The sequence below is a fragment of the Squalius cephalus genome, assembly GCF_949319135.1.
Source record: "Squalius cephalus genome assembly, chromosome: 6".
Classification (NCBI taxonomy): Eukaryota; Metazoa; Chordata; class Actinopteri; order Cypriniformes; family Leuciscidae; genus Squalius; species Squalius cephalus.
The window spans coordinates 25,197,677-25,215,316 of record NC_137127.1 but is presented as its reverse complement, the minus strand read 5'-3'; the positions used below and the strand labels follow the sequence as shown (position 1 = coordinate 25,215,316).

The 17,640-nt window shown below is 35.6% G+C and overlaps 1 protein-coding gene across 1 annotated transcript; it reads left to right on the top strand.

Annotated features, from left to right (window-relative positions):
- Positions 1 to 3,072: 3,072 nt before the first annotated feature.
- On the top strand, positions 3,073 to 5,083 carry LOC307159867 (uncharacterized protein; the record flags this gene model as incomplete). Its single annotated transcript, XM_079873565.1, has 4 exons — positions 3,073 to 3,428; positions 3,589 to 3,747; positions 3,867 to 3,959; positions 4,760 to 5,083. Exons 1-4 carry the CDS (start codon positions 3,252 to 3,254, stop codon positions 5,081 to 5,083), a joined length of 753 nt encoding a protein of 250 aa, XP_079729691.1. The 5' UTR covers positions 3,073 to 3,251.
- Positions 5,084 to 17,640: the final 12,557 nt, after the last annotated feature.

The window sequence follows — 17,640 nt, the reverse complement described above, 5'->3', positions numbered from 1 at the left end:
TTATGTGCCAATTATGCAAATGTTGCAGAAAATTCTAAACAGGCCTGACATTCTAAATAGGGTCCTTTGCAATGATCGATCAGTTAATGAATTCAAGACTTACCGAGATGGCACCCACTATCAAGAAAATGACTTTTTCAACACTGAGACCTTCAGGATTGTTCTGGGTCTTTATGTTGATGAATTTGAGCTGGCCAATCCCCTTGGCACTTCTAGAAAAAAACACAAAATGTTCGCTCTCTATTGGGTTCTAGCCAACCTTCCCTCAAAAGATCGTTCATTACTTCAGTCAATTCAGCTAGCAATTTTATGCAGAGCTACTGCAGTAAAACAACATGGTTACACAGACATCTTGCGCCCACTTGTTCAGGACCTTGAAACTCTTGAAAAGCATGGTGTATACATTGAACAGTTAGGAGAATGTGTGAAAGGAAGTGTACTTTTTGTGTCATCTGATAATCTAGGTGCTCATTCTTTCGCAGGACTACAGGAGAGTTTCACTGTTGAGCACCCTTGTCGGTTCTGCTTAGCAACGAGGAGTGAAATCCAGGAGAAGGAGGTCCGGTCGGGAGCATTTGAACTGAGAACCAAGCAGGAGCATGACAGGCATGTGGCTGAAGTGTTACACGATGCGAGTTTGGTAAAGCAATATGGTGTAAAAGGTGGCTGTGTTTTAAGTGAAAGGTTGGAACATTTTCACACAGTTGGTGGTTTTCCACCTGACCTAATGCACGACCTTATGGAGGGTGTCATCCCTATTGAAATGTCCTTGTGCATTAATGATTTGGTCTCAAGGAAATTAATCTCTCTTGAATCCCTGAATCAAGCTATCAAGCAGTTTCCTTACAAATTCTCAGACAAAGTTGATCAGCCTCAGATCATCCCAGGCACATTTGCCTCAAAAGGTACCATTGGGGGTAATGCCCATGAGAATTGGGCGCTTATTAGACTTCTGCCCCTCATGGTTGGCTTTGATATCCCTGAAAATGATAAAACATGGGAAATTGTGTTGCTTCTGAAAGATATGTTAGAAATGACGTTGGCATTCAAGTTCACTGAGGATTCTCTTGATTTTCTTGATGCAAAGATCTCAGAACACAGACATTTACTTTTAACAGTCTTTCCTCATTTCAAATTGCGCCCTAAACACCACTATATTGAGCACTATCCGCAGCTCATAAGAACATATGGGCCACTAAGAGATATGTGGACGATGCGATTTGAGGGAAAACATAAAGTCTTCAAGCAGGTAATCCGTGACACCAAAAACTTTAAGAATGTTCCACAAACTTTGGCTGTTCGCCATCAAAGACTGCTGGCTTACTACATTGACTCCCCCTCCTTTCTCAAGCCACCCATACAGACAGATAAGATGATGGGTACTTTGATGTCAACTTTCCCTCAGAACATTCAGGAATTCCTGAGAGACAAATATGCAGTTCAGAACACTGTCCTCGCAGCATCATCTGTGAGCATTGATGGAATCAAGTATAATCCAGATATGGTTGTATCTGTTGGTACTTGCTCAGGCCTACCTGATTTCAAACAGATTTTCAAAATTCTTGTCATCAACAGTGATGTTCTGTTTGTATGTAAAGATCTGACATGTTGGTACATTGAGCACCTGCGTTCTTTTGAACTGTGCAGTCATGTGCTATCACTGTCAATTACCAAACCCTCAGATCTAAATGACCCATTTCCTTTGCCAGCCTATACACTTCGGGGCAGGACCTATGTTACGCTCAAACATTATATCATATGCTGAATGAATGACAATTCAGGTTTTAAAGGGACTTCAGAAATTCTGCAAATTATCATTATTTAGTCTCATTCTTATTCTGTAGACAAAAATTATTATTTTTGAAAAGATTTCTGACTGCTCTTGTCTGTATGTCAGAAGATCGCAGGCATAGCTTCAGGAGGACACAAAAGCATACATAATTTCATTCAACTAGGTGTTCAAATAGTAGATCAATAGGTTTGGTGAGAAACAAACTGAAATGTTATTTATTATTTTCTTTAAATTGTCACATCATGCATGTACTCGAGAGAGCAGCGGTTAGCTTAAATGCTATCCTGTGTGAAGGGTTTCTCCTTTTGCACAGTATATTTTGTTCAAGATTTATAAATAATTAAAAAAAAAAAAAAAACTGTATATCAATCTTGAACAAATTCTTCTGTGCAAATGAGCAACCCTTCACACAGGATAGCATACACACAGGATATATACAGTTAAATGGATTATATATTGAAGTTCATTTCTCAACAAACCCATCCATTTATGCCTTAAATGCTTGAACTGTATTGCACAAGTCACATGAAATTATGAATGCCTCTGTGTACATTACATTTTAAACAAGGATGAGTGAAACTTTTCAAATCATATTTTTGCAAAGGATGGGTTTAGAATGATGAAATTGGGGTGAGCTGTCCCTTTAATTTAAGAAAACTAACTCAATTCTTTTACCTTTGTAGAGAGACCAAGTATGGAGAAAACAACTGTACTCCGAGTTATAGTTTGTGACAACGACATCCGAAAAATTGTACTTCCTGTGAAACCACAGACAGTTGACTCACTGTTGGAACAACTTGAAGAAAAGCTGGGACTTCAGTACAAGTTCGCACTTCAGTTTGAGGATCCAGACTTCAACAATTCCCTCGTGAATCTTACCGACATTGCTGACTTGCCAGATAAGCCTACACTGAAGATTGTCTCCCTTGTGACGTCACCAACCCCTAGCACAGCTGACACTGAAGTCCTGTCTGTGGCTTCTGATCATCCACGTCATTGTCTACGGACTGCATGGCCAGAAACTTTCGAGATCCCTACTTTTCCTGTTGACGTTGAGTATAGATTACGTCAGGGAAATCTACAGTACATGCGAGATCAAACATACCTACAATTGTCAGGAGAGCTTAAGCATGAGATTCTCGAAAAACTCTCAGAAACTATATACAATTACAAAGCTTACCCAGATAAAGAAGACTTTGAGGCTGTTGCTACTGCTTTGATACAAAAACACCCTTGCCTTACCCAGCCTGGCTCATCTAAGGGGTGGAATGGGTGGTATGATAGCCTTAGGTGGAAAATGGGCAATTACCGCTCAAAACTGCGTCGAGCTGGATGCTAGGAGGTATCCATAAATGGGGGGAAAAGAAGAGGACTGCAGCCTCAGAGAAACATCAAAAGACCCAAGAGGTTTGAAATCAATTTTCTACCGAACTTCCCTGATGGTGAAGATGAAGCGAGCATGGAGTCCAAAAGGAAAGAGATGGTGGACGACATGAAGAAACGTCGTCTTAACGCTGCACTGATAGCCCGGAACATGAATTCTACATTTGCCTTGCGTAGAAAGGAATTGATAGAGGAGGAGCCTGCTGTGAAGAATACAGTGGAAAGGTGGCCAGCCCTCTTCACACAGAGTCAGGTGAGTCTTAATTTGTTTTCCTATATCATTTCATCTGGAATATTTTCAAAGCAAATTTATCATTAACCAGTTTTGGTGTTTAATTCATACTTGGACATTTCAGTGAAAAGTGATTGCTTAATGTCAGTTTGTCCTACTTTTTTTTCTTTTTTTTTTTTAGATCATGGCAGAGTTTAGTCATATATCTGGCAAAAACCTGCAAACTGAATTCTTTCAAGAACTGGACAGATTCACTCCACGTTTCATCGATATCTTCAGGGCTAAAGGTGGAGACATTGGTTCCAAACTTAAGAAGATTCTGCAGCAGATTGAAAATGACGTAAGCTCCTCGACATATTACAATTCTTTTTCGAAAGCAAAACAAATGTTGCTTTTGCTGTTGTTTTTTGCTCTGTGTTGTGTAAGCGCTATTCAATATGCATTTTTATAACTTTGCAGAAATCGAACATCAATGCGGGACGAACAGCCGTTCTTCACGGCCTACCACTCCTCCTCGGAGAGGACCCCTCCGATTTTTACAAGACATGTTTTGTAAGTATTTTCTTCTCTGATGATTCTTATTTAACAGGCAAACTGTTCTTCAAACAGTTTTGATATCTAGAAAGAAGAGTTATGAAGGCAAAAAAAAACAGTCAGGATACTGAAACAAAGAAAGGGATAGAGAAAAGAACGTGAAAGATAAATAAAAAAATTAGGAAAAAAGACAGTAAAAGAAGATACATTTTATATTGCATAAATAAATTAATAAAAAACATTTCTAAGAAAGACAATAGATTTTGATAGTTTTAATTAATATAGCTGGCCTTCAGTTTGTCTTTTCATGCAGTTGTTTGATGTATGTATTCCCCCCTGCATCCACTCCTGTGTCCTGTTTGGAAAGGCCTTTACATTTAGACATACCGTGTTATTAATTTAGTTTCACATTTTAATGAGAGTATGTACTCTTAAAGGGATAGTTCACCGCAAAAAAAATTGTCATTTACTTACCCTTATGTTGTTCCAAACCTGTATGAGTTTCTTTCTTCTAGCTGAACACAAAAGAAGTTATTTCGAAGAATGTCAGTAATCAAACAGTTGAGAGTAGAATTGAATTGACTTCCATAATATTTTTCCTATTATGGAAGTCAATGTCTACTCTCAACTGTCTGTTTACCAACGTTCATCAAAATATCTTCTTTTCAGTTCAACAGAAGAAAGAAACTCATGCAGGTTTAGAACAACTTGAGGGCGAGTAAATGACACAATTTTCATTTTTGGGTGAACTATCCCTTTAAAAGATGTTTTGTGGCTTTCTTTGACCTCATTTTTGTTATATGTTTTCACATTTTTAGGACTGTGATGACAATGAAGACATGTCGGACGTTGAAATAGGTATTCTGACAGTGATTCCCGAGGACTCTGCAACTGTACCCTACTCCCTGCATCTTGGTGCCACAACAACGGCAATAATTTTGGAAGGTACAGTGGTTGTGGATGATCTTGAAAATCTTCCACAAGCAACGTGTTTGCTCTTTGGACTAATTTATGCTCTAAACTTAGAGTATCCTGCAGCACTGAAATGCACATTCGACTTCATACAAAGAGTGATTTTGTCCCTTGGCCACAAGTCACTCAAACCTAAAATCCAATCACTGAAAAATCGCCTGATGCAGTAATAGATATAGCCATGATGCTAGTTTGAGTGAATAGAAGCTGTCTTTAAGAAAACTAAAGAAATTGTTCAGTACTGTTTTACAGATACTTCAGTTTTTTCCCAATTGTTGAAAATGAAAAAAAAAAAAAATCCACATTTAAGAGGATGTTTTGAAAAATTTCAAGTTTACTTGTTTGGTTTTAGAATAGTTTTATTAGAGAAGAATTTTAAAGAGAACTATAGTAGGAAGGTGTTCTGTACTAAACTTGTAACATACTTGCAAGCTCTGCTTTTGAACACTTTGTAAAGATGTTAAAAACAAAGAAACATTGATCCTTTTATTGTCTTTTTTTTTTTCTTTTTTTTTTTTCTTTTTCTTGAGTGCAGTATGTGCTTTTTTTTTTCTAAAATGTTGCTGGCGGGCAGTTGACGGGCATGCCTTAAGTAATGTTTTAAAATTAATACTGTTTTATATAGAGCAAATAAAGTGTTCTGGTGTTGTGCCAAATCTGTTGTCTGTCTTTGCATTCTCAACTTAGAATTTTGAGTACAACTTGCTTGAGAAATTTAAGGCAATCAGTTTCCACACATTCGTCTAGTAAAATGAACAAGCCGACATGTTAGAAGAACTGTTTGGTTTAAGTTCTGCTTACAAATCTCAACTTAAATCTGTTAGTTACCTAAACTTTTGAATTTGAGTTACTTGTACTCAAGTTTTATGGTAACCTCTACAAATACACAAGTTAACTCTACAAAGTAGTAGAGAGTAGTATCAACTAAAAAATTATGACCTAATTTACTTGAGAATTTTGAGGCAATCAGTTTCCACAGCTTTTCTAAGTAAAGTCAACTTATTACTTTTTACAGTGTAGATAGATAAGTTAGTTAGAAATATAGATAGATTAGTCAGAAAGATAGATAAGTTAGTTAGAAAGATAGATAGATTAGTAAGAAAGAAAGAAAGATATGTTAGTTAGATAGATAGATAGATTAGTAAGAAAGAAAGATAGATAATTTAGTTAGAAAGATAGATAGATTAGTTAGTTAGAAAGATGGATTAGTTAAAAAGAAAGAAAGAAAGAAAGAAAGATAAGTTAGAAAGATAGATTAGTTAAAAAGAAAGAAAGATAGATTAGTTAGTTAGAAGATAGATAGATTAATAAGAAAGAAAGATAGATAAGTTAGTTAGAAAGATAGATAGATTAGTAAGAAAGAAAGAAAGATTAGTTAGAAAGATAGATTAGTTAAAAAGAAAGAAAGAAAGATAGATAAGTTAGTTATAAATATAGATAGATAAAGAAAGAAAGATAGATAAAGAAAGAAAGATAGATAAGTTAGTTAGAAAGATAGATAGATTAGTAAGAAATAAAGAAAGATAGATAAGTTAGAAAGATAGATAGATTAGTCAGAAAGAAAGAAAGATAGATAAGTTAGTTAGAAAGATAGATAGATTAGTAAGAAAGAAAGAAAGATATGTTAGTTAGAAAGATAGATAGATAGATTAGTAAGAAAGAAAGATAGATAAGTTAGTTAGAAAGATAGATTAGTTAGTTAGAAAGATGGATTAGTTAAAAAGAAAGAAAGAAAGAAAGATAAGTTAGAAAGATAGATTAGTTAAAAAGAAAGAAAGATAGATTACTTAGTTAGAAGACATAGATTAATAAGAAAGAAAGATAGATAAGTTAGTTAGAAAGATAGATAGATTAGTAAGAAAGAAAGATAGATAAGTTAGAAAGATAGATTAGTTAAAAAGAAAGAAAGAAAGATAGATCAGTAAGAAAGATAGATTAGTTAAAAAGAAAGAAAGATAGATAGATTAGTTAAAAAGAAAGAAAGAAAGATAAGTTAGTTAGAAAGATAGATAGATTAGTAAGAAAGAAAGAAAGATATGTTAGTTAGAAAGATAGATAGATTAGTAAGAAAGAAAGATAGATAAGTTAGTTAGAAAGATAGATAGATTAGTTAGTTAGAAAGATGGATTAGTTAAAAAGAAAGAAAGAAAGAAAGAAAGAAAGAAAGAAAGATAATTAGAAAGATAGATTAGTTAAAAAGAAAGGAAGATAGATTAGTTAGTTAGAAGATAGATAGATTAATAAGAAAGAAAGATAGATAAGTTAGTTAGAAAGATAGATAGATTAGTAAGAAAGAAAGAAAGATTAGTTAGTTAGAATGATAGATTAGTTAAAAAGAAAGAAATAAAGATAGATATGTGAGTTATAAAGATAGATAGATAAAGAAAGAAAGAGATAAAGAAAGAAAGATAGATAAGTTAGTTAGAAAGATAGATAGATTAGTAAGAAATAAAGACAGATAGATAAGTTAGTTAGAAAGATCGATAGATTAGTAAGAAATAAAGAAAGATAGATAAGTTAGTTAGAAAGATAGATAGATTAGTTAAAAAGAAAGATAGATAAGTTAGTTAGAAAGATAGATAGATTAAAAAGAAAGATAGATAAGTTAGTTAGAAAGATAGATAGATTAGTAAGAAAGAAAGAAAGATAGATAAGTTAGTAAGAAAGAGATATATTAGTAAGAAAGAAAGATAGATAAGTTAGTTAGAAAGATAGATAGATTAGTAAGAAAGAAAGAAAGATTAGTTAGTTAGAAAGATAGATTAGTTAGACAGAAAGAAAGAAAGAAAGAAAGAAAGATAGATAAGTTAGTTAGTTAGAAAGATAGATAGATTAGTCAGAAAGAAAGAAAGATAGATTAGTTAGTTAGTTAGAAAGATAGATAGATTAGTAAGAAAGAAAGAAAGAAAGAAATATAAGTTAGTTAGAAAAATAGATAGATTAGTTAGAAAGAAAGATAGATAAGGTAGTTAGAAAGATAGATAGATAGATTAGTAAGAAAGAAAGATAGATAAGTTAGTTAGTTAGAAAGATAGATTAGTCAGAAAGAAAGAAAGATAGATAAATTAGAAAGATAGATAGATAGATTAGTAAGAAAGAAAGAAAGAAAGAAATATAAGTTAGTTAGAAAGATAGATAGATTAGTTAGAAAGAAAGATAGATAAGGTAGTTAGAAAGATAGATAGATAGATTAGTAAGAAAGAAAGATAGATAAGTTAGTTAGTTAGAAAGATAGATAGATTAGTCAGAAAGAAAGAAAGATGGATAAATTAGAAAGAGATAGATTAGTTAAAAAGAAAGAAAGATAGATTAGTTAAAAAGAAAGAAAGAAATATAGATAAGTTAGTTAGTTAGTTAGAAAGATAGATAGATTAGTAAGAAGGAAAGAAAGATAAGTTAGTTAGAAAGATAGATTAGTTAAAAAGAAAGAAAGAAAGATAGATAAGTTAGTTAGAAAGATAGATAGACTAGTAAGAAAGAAAGCAAGATAAGTTAGTTAGAAATATAGATAGATTAGTAAGAAAGAAAGAAAGATAGAAAAGTTAGTTAGTTAGAAAGATAGATAGATTAGTAAGAAAAAAAGAAAGATAGATACGATAGTCAGTTAGAAAGATAGATTAGTTAAAAAGAAAGAAAGAAAGATAGATAAGTTAGAAAAATAGATTAGTTAAAAGAAAGAAAGAATGATAGATTAGTTAAAAAGAAAGAAAGATAAGTTAGTTAGAAAGATAGATTAGTAAGAAAGAAAGAAAGATAGACAAGTTAGTTAGTTAGAAAGATAGATAGATTAGTCAGAAAGAAAGAAAGATAGATAAATTAGAAAGATAGATTAGTTAAAAAGAAAGAAAGATAGATTAGTTAAAAAGAAAGAAAGAAAGATAGATAAGTTAGAAAGATAGATTAGTTAAAAGAAAGAAAGAATGATAGATAGATTAGTTAAAAAGAAAGAAAGAAAGATAAGTAAGTTAGAAAGATAGATAGATTAGTAAGAAAGAAAGATAGATAAGTTAGTTAGAAAGATAGATAGATTAGTCAGAAAAACTTAAGATAGATAAGTTAGTTAGTTAGAAAGATAGATTAGTAAGAAAGAAAGATAAGTTAGTTAGAAAGATAGATTAGTTAGAAAGAAAGAAAGATAGATAAGTTAGTTAGAAAGATAGATAGATTAGTAAGAAAGAAAAATAGATAAGTTAGTTAGAAAGATAGATTAGTTAAAAGAAAGAAAGAATGATAGATAGATTAGTTAAAAAGAAAGAAAGATAAGTTAGTTAGAAAGATAGATTAGTAAGAAAGAAATAAAGATAAGTTAGTTAGAAAGATAGATAGATAGATTAGTTAGAAAGAAAGAAAGATAGATAAGTTAGTTAGAAAGATAGATGGATAGATTAGTAAGAAAGAAAGATAGATAAGATAGTTAGAAAGATAGATTAGTTAAAAAGAAAAAAGATAGATAAGTTAGAAAGATAGATTAGTTAAAAAAAGAAATATAGATAAGTTAGTTAGAAAGATAGATAGATTAGAAAGAAAGAAAGATAAGTTAGTTAGAAAGATAGATAGATTAGTAAGAAAGAAAGAAAGAAAGATAGATAAGTTAGAAAGATAGATTAGTTAAAAAGAAAGAAAGAAAGATAGATCAGTAAGAAAGATAGATTAGTTAAAAAGAAAGAAAGATAGATAGATTAGTTAAAAAGAAAGAAAGAAAGATAAGTTAGTTAGAAAGATAGATAGATTATTAAGAAAGAAAGAAAGATAGATAAGTTAGTTAGTTAGAAAGATAGATAGATTAGTAAGATAGATAGATAGATAGATAGATAGATAGATAGATAGAATGGTAGTTTAATTGAGTCTAAGGCTTCATGGAGTTTAGATTTGAGTTTTTGGCTTGTACACTAATGGGCCACCGTAGTCTTGGCTCAATTTGAGCACTCTGCAATGTTAGTCTATGGGGGTTTTATGATTTTTTATATTAATTTTTAAGAAAACTGAAAGTCAAATCAGTCTGAAAAGATATAGCAACTCGAGTCAGAACAGTATGAAGGTCTGACCCGAGTTTGGAGTTTGTAGAGTTAAAGCTCTAGGAGGAGTTAGTGTCTAAATATTTTGGGTCAGAAGAATAAGAATAACTAGAATGTACATTTCCTGAAGAAAATGTGAGTGGTGCTTGCAGTGGCAAAACTCGCAACTCGGCTGTGTCTGTACGATGTTCTGGTGCTGAGATAGGTGTTCTGGGTGGTTGTTAGGGCATTGCTAGGTGGTTGCTAGGGTGTTATGGGTGGTTGCTATGGTGTTGTTCGGCAGTTGCTATGGTATTCTGGGTGGTTGCTAGGCGGTTGCTAGGTAGTTGTTAAGGGGTTCTGGGTGGTTGCTAGGCAGTTGCTAAGGTGTCCTGGGTGGTTGCTAGGCGGTTTCTAGGGTATTCTTGGTGGTTGCTAGGGTGTTGCTAGGTGGTTGCTAGGGTGTTCTGGGTGGTTGCTATGGTGTTGCTAGGCAGTTGCTATGGTATTCTGGGTGGATGCTAAGGTGTTGCTAGGCGGTTGCTAGGGTATTTTGGGTGGTTGCTAGGGCGTTGCTAGGCAGTTGCTAGGGTGTTCTGAGTGGTTGCTAAGGTGTTGCTAGGCAGTTGCTATGGTATTCTGGGTGGTTGCTAGGCGGTTGCTAGGCAGTTGCTAAGGTGTTCTGGGTGGTTGCTAGGCGGTTGCTAGGCAGTTGCTAAGGTGTTCTGGGTGGTTGCTAGGTGGTTGCTAGGGTATTCTTGGTGGTTGCTAGGGTGTTCTGGGTGGTTGCTAGGGTGTTCTGGGTGGTTGCTATGGTGTTGCTAGGCGGTTGCTAGGGTATTCTGGGTGGTTGCTATGGTGTTGCTAGGTGGTTGCTAGGGTTTTCTGGGTGGTTGCTAGGGCGTTGCTAGGCAGTTGCTAGGGTATTCTGAGTAGTTGCTATGATGTTGCTAGGCAGTTGCTAGGGTATTCTGGGCGGTTGCTAGGCAGTTGCTAGGGTTTTCTGGGTGGTTGCTAGGGCGTTGCTAGGCGGTTGCTAGGGTATTCTGGGGGGTTGCTAGGCAGTTGCTAGGGTGTTCTGGGGGGTTGCTAGGCAGTTGCTAGGGTGTTCTGAGTGGTTGCTAAGGTGTTGCTAGGCAGTTGCTATGGTATTCTGGGTGGTTGCTAGGCGGTTGCTAGGCAGTTGCTAAGGGGTTCTGGGTGGTTGCTAGGCGGTTGCTAGGCAGTTGCTAAGGTGTTCTGGGTGGTTGCTAGGTGGTTGCTAGGGTATTCTTGGTGGTTGCTATGGTGTTGCTAGGCGGTTGCTAGGGTATTCTGGGTGGTTGCTATGGTGTTGCTAGGTGGTTGCTAGGGTTTTCTGGGTGGTTGCTAGGGCGTTGCTAGGCAGTTGCTAGGGTATTCTGAGTAGTTGCTATGATGTTGCTAGGCAGTTGCTAGGGTATTCTGGGCGGTTGCTAGGCAGTTGCTAGGGTTTTCTGGGTGGTTGCTAGGGCGTTGCTAGGCAGTTGCTAGGGTATTCTGGGCGGTTGCTAGGCAGTTGCTAGGGTATTCTGGGTGGTTGCTATGGTGTTGCTAGGCGGTTGCTAGGGTATTCTGGGGGGTTGCTAGGCAGTTGCTAGGGTGTTCTGGGGGGTTGCTAGGCAGTTGCTAGGGTGTTCTGAGTGGTTGCTAAGGTGTTGCTAGGCAGTTGCTATGGTATTCTGGGTGGTTGCTAGGCGGTTGCTAGGCAGTTGCTAAGGGGTTCTGGGTGGTTGCTAGGCGGTTGCTAGGCAGTTGCTAAGGTGTTCTGGGTGGTTGCTAGGTGGTTGCTAGGGTATTCTTGGTGGTTGCTATGGTGTTGCTAGGCGGTTGCTAGGGTATTCTGGGTGGTTGCTATGGTGTTGCTAGGTGGTTGCTAGGGTTTTCTGGGTGGTTGCTAGGGCGTTGCTAGGCAGTTGCTAGGGTATTCTGAGTAGTTGCTATGATGTTGCTAGGCAGTTGCTAGGGTATTCTGGGCGGTTGCTAGGCAGTTGCTAGGGTTTTCTGGGTGGTTGCTAGGGCGTTGCTAGGCAGTTGCTAGGGTATTCTGGGGGGTTGCTAGGCAGTTGCTAGGCTGTTCTGGGTGGTTGCTAGGGCGTTGCTAGGCAGTTGCTAGGGTATTCTGATTAGTTGCTATGATGTTGCTAGGTAGTTGCTAGGGTATTCTGGGTGGTTGCTATGGTGTTGCTAGGCAGTTGCTAGGGTATTCTGGGTGGTTGCTAGGGCGTTGATAGGGTGTTCTGGGTGGTTGCTATGGTGTTGCTAGGTGGTTGCTAGGGTATTCTGGGTGGTTGCTAGGCGGTTGCTAGGCGGTTGCTAGGGTATTCTTGGTGGTTGCTATGGTGTTGCTAGGCGGTGGCTAGGGTATTCTTGGTGGTTGCTAGGGCGTTGCTAGGCAGTTAGTAGGGTATTCTGGGTGGTTGCTATGGTGTTGCTAGGTGGTTGCTAGGGTATTCTGGGTGGTTGCTATGGTGTTGCTAGGTGGTTGCTAGGGTATTCTGGTTGGTTGCTAGGCAGTTGCTAGGTGGTTGCTAGGGTGTTCTGGGTGGTTGCTATGGTGTTGCTAGTCAGTTGCTATGGTATATTGGGTGGATGCTAGGGCGTTGCTAGGCAGTTGCTAGGGTGTTCTGGGTAGTTGCTAGGCAGTTGCTAGGTGTTCTGGGGGTTGCTAGACAGTTGCTAGGGTGATCTGGGTGGTTGCTATGGTATTTTTGGTGGTTACTAGAGCGTTTCTAGACGTTGCTAGGGTGTTCAGGATGGTTGCTAAGGTATTTTTTTTAGTTGCTATGGTGTTACTAGGTGGTTGGTAGTTGTCAAAGATGGTTACTATGGAGTTTTTATAGAGTTATTAAAATCTTTAATAACGAGTGCCTTCAGTACGGCACTCGGCCTGCGGCCTCGTGCCTATGGCCGAATAGGCACAAGCATGGAGCAATATCGCAAGGCCACGAGTGTAATATTGCGTTAAAAAATACAAAAAAAATGTAAAAAATTTTTTTTTTTGGTTTAGGGTGGTTGCTAGGGAGCTCTTAGTGGTTGCTAGGGTGCTGAAACTGGTTGCTAGGGTGTGGCTATGAAGATTTTAGGCCATTACTTATTGGCTGCTTGATAATATAAATCCTCTGAGGGAGAGAGAGAGGGAGAGATGCAGGGGTGTCAGGCCCTTTGGAGTCTGTGTGTGTGAAAACGGCAGTTGGGATTCAAATATTTTTAGAACTCCCAATGTAAAGTCAATGGGGACTTTTTTGGCCGCTTTTTCGTCCGCTGTGCGAACATCGTACACCCGATCGCTTAGAAAAGTCATAGCACACCTCTCCTCAATGAGCCGGTCGATTTGATGCCTCACTCATGGGTCTGTGACAAACGGTGCGGGGCGAGTTTCGCGCCAAACTTTTGTCCAGAACAATAAGAAGAAGAAGAAGAATAAGTATGAGCAATAACAATAGTGATGCCTTGCTTTCAGCAAGCACCACTAACTAGAAAAAAAAGTTTGTTGAGACAAACTTTAAGTTGGCTTGAGAAAGCCGGACAATGGAGTTTGAAGAAGTTTAAAGTAGTTTGATGTTTAAAGTGGGTTAAAGTTTGATAGATAGATAGATAGATAGATAGATAGATAGATAGATAGATAGATAGATAGATTAGTAAGAAAGAAAGAAAGAAAGAAAGAAAGAGAGAAAGAAAGAAAGAAAAAGAAAGATTGATTAGTTGAAAGTAAGAAAGAAAGAAAGAAAGAAAGAAAGAAAGACAGATCAGCTAGAAAGTAAGATTCGTTAGAAAGGAAGAAAGATAAGTTAAGATTGAAAGAAAGAAAGAAAGAAAGAAAGAAAGAAAGAAAGAAAGAAAGAAAGAAAGAAAGAAAGAAAGAGAAAGAAAGAGATAGATAGATTAGTTAGGAAGAAAGAAAGATAGATAAGTCAGTTAGAGAGATAGATAGATAGATAGATAGATAGATAGATAGATAGATAGATAGATAGATAGATAAGGTTTAAAGATAGATAGATAGATAGATAGATAGATAGATAGATAGATAGATAGATAGATAGATAGATAAGGTTTAACCCTCTGGGGACCAAGCTGTTTTTGGGGTCCTTTAGATGTTCTGACATGCCTTGATATTTGTGCTTTTTTCAGTTATTTATAAACATGTTATTGGCAAAGGTGTAAATTCACTCTATATAGCACAAACAGGGCTACCATAATATGCGAGCAACGTGTATGTAGATGTTTGTATTTTTAAGAGAATAATGTTTATGCGTGGTTATTGGAAAAAAATAAAATGAAAGTTGCTGATTTAAGAACACAAAACACATATTAAATATGTGTCCACAAGACTTTTGACTAATTGATGTTGTCCCTTTGAGTTCTAGCTTCAAAATTATGTGAAAATCATCCTGCCTTATTGTTCACATAAAACACTACATTGATTTAAACATTGTAAAACAGTTTTTTTGTCAGAAGAGGTTTATGCGTGGGAGTGGTAATGGGTCATCAATATTAATGAGATTCAGACCAGGGGTGTGACATAGACGCTCCCTCAAGTGCTAATGGGCCATCAGGTGAGGCAGCCTGAGCAAAGAATGAGGAGATTCAAATGTTTTGTTTTTCAATCTGTTTTATTGTAATTTTGTAAAAACAAAAGTAAAGGCAGGTATCTCTGAATGTTTGTCTTGGCCCTATTTGCCACATTCCTATAAAAATAATAATATTAATAAAGGTTAATAAAGGTTGATCAAAGTACTATCAGCATGTCAGGGCAGGGCAATCAGCATGTTGATAAAACAAAAAATATATAAGCTCTTTTATATTAACATTACCAATCAATAATTGTAATATTGTGCATGCATAACACATTTTTTGCAAAGCCACAGTAGTAGGTAAAAAAAATAGTAGATAAATATGTACTTACTCTTTTTGATTTCCGTTGCTCCGTGTCCTGCGAGTTGCAGTGGAAGGTGAGAGTGAACAAGCTACATTCCTTTTAAAAAAAGTTGAAAACTATTTTTATCATATATTTTACAGAGTACTATTCCAGCACATGCATAACTGATGGACATTTAGCAATGCTGATAAAGCAACACAATATAAGCTCTTTTATATTAACATTACCAATCAATAATTGTTATATTGTGCATGCATAACAACACATTTGTTGCAAACAAGCACATATAGGCTACATTTGTATAATCACTAAGTATATAAACAAAATGTAACTAACATCTGTAAAATAGTAGGTAAATATGTACTTACTCTTTTTGATTTTTGTTGCTGCGTGTCCTCGTTGCAGTGGAAGGCGAGAGTGAACAAGCTACATTCCTTTTAAAAAAAGTTACAAAACATATGTAACATCAACCAATCTCCAAAAATAAATAATAAAGTCATACAGGCTCATATTATTAACACTATAAACAAAATTGAACTAACATCTGTAAAATAGTGGGTAAATATGTACTTACTCTTTCTGATTTCTGACTGTGTTGCTAAGCGCACTCCGAGTTGCAGGCGGAGGTAGTAATGAAGCTACATTCCTTTTAAAAAAGTTGAAGAATAGTATTACATAAATATAACTATAGTAGCATTAGTCTATAATGAATAACTGATGTAAATAATTTCAGACGCGTGCAATAAGCCTATATGCGTGTCAATGGGCCATTACCGGAGAGGCACACCGCAAACAATAGCCTAACACATTTGTGCACTTCATTGACTGGGTATATTTACACATTTCAGCACATTTACACACATTTACAACTGATATTTGCGAGCATGCATCGTTAATGATAACGAGGCAGCATTTATATAGTCAAAATATAATCTAAACACCTACTAGGCCTACTTTCTAAAATAATTTCTAAATTCTATCTTTCATACATAATGATCTAAACATATCATTTAGGCTACACATACAAATACAAATTTCCTAACCAAGGGGTGTAGCATATGTACACAAAAAAAAAAAAAAAAAAAAAAAACATTTTTGACGTTGAAATGGTACGAGATATTAAATTCATGGTAGGCTATAGATATGCACTTTCATTAGATCGTGTTGAATATAGGTAGATATCAAATGTCAATACTCTGGATGGCAAGTCCACCCAGTATAATAAGTAAGCTCATGTTTTGAATAGCTTGTCAACTAATGCAAGTAAGAATAAATACTTACTCATCCGAAATTCTATCCACGGCTGCATCAATTCGCTCTTCAAAATACAAACGGTCATCAGAGTAGTCGCGCTCCTCTTCTGATGAAAATCTGGACTCTTCGTCGCTAGTATCCAGGACGAACTGAAGGGCTTCCGCACCGGTGTACCGTGTCATCTTCCCAACGCGCAGGTGACGAAATGATGAAACTTGAAGCGTTTAATGCATTTGCTTGGGGGCGTTTACCTGTTTTGCATAGATGGCTTAGCACATTATCTTGTGAATAGCGCGCTCCGTGAGTAGGCGTGAACGAATTAAAGTCAATGAGCTCGTAATGAGCTCGACTGGAGTTGCTCTCTTTTTATACAGATTACAGAAGCTGATAATATTTGTTTTTTATATAAATGACTTCATTTAACAGATGCGATCTCAAGCTTTATGCCCGTGGGTCTGTTTGCCTGTTTGACTGAATTTTCGCGGAGTTATAGATCATTTTCGAACGCGTTTCAAATGGGAGTTTACTGACAGAGGGAAGGCAGAAATCGCATCATGTTAAAGTTTCTTTATTTGTCAAAAAGCAAAACACTTTATTTTTATTGTGAGTATACAGAAAAAAAATAGAAACTGAACAGGATCGATTGATGTATAACACGAAAATTAAAGATCAAAATTAACAGAGCATTTTGTGTTTATTTTTCATTGCTAAAAAAAAAAACGAGCAAAACGCGCCGGCGCGTTTTTGGTCCCCAGAGGGTTAAAGATAGATAGATAGATAGATAGATAGATAGATAGATAGATAGATAGATAAGATAGATAGATAGATAGATAGATAGATAGATAGATAGATAGATAGATAGATAGATAGATAAGATAGATAGATAGATAGATAGATAGATAGTTTAAAGATAGATAGATAGATAGATAGATAGAAAGAAAAGGTTTAAAGAAATAAAGAAAGAAAGAAAGAAAGAAAATAAAGAAAGAAAGATTAATTAGTAAGAAAGAAAGAAAGAAAGAAAGAGAGAAAGAAAGAAAGAAAGAAAGAAAGAAAGAAAAAGAAAGATTGATTAGTTGAAAGAAAGAAAGAAAGAAAGAAAGATTGATCAGCTAGAAAGAAAGTAAGATTCGTTAGAAAGGAAGAAAGAAAGATGAGTTAAGATTGAAAGAAAGAAAGAAAGAAAGAAAGAAAGAAAGAAAGAAAGAAAGAGATAGATAGATTAGTTAGGAAGAAAGAAAGATAGATAGATAGATAGATAGATAGATACATAGATAAGTTCAAAAGATAGATAGATAGATAGATAGATAGATAGATAGATAGATAGATAAGTTCAAAAGATAGATAGATAGATAGATAGATAGATAAGTTCAAAATATAGATTTAGCCAAATATAGTATACCATGATTTACCATGTTCAAGTATGATTTACTGATTCAAGCATGATTTACCATAGTTTACCATGATTTACCATAGTTTATCATGATTTACGACGATTTACCATAGTTTACCATAATTTACTATAGTATACCATGATTTACCATGTTCAAGTATGATTTACTGATTCTAGCATGATTTGTCA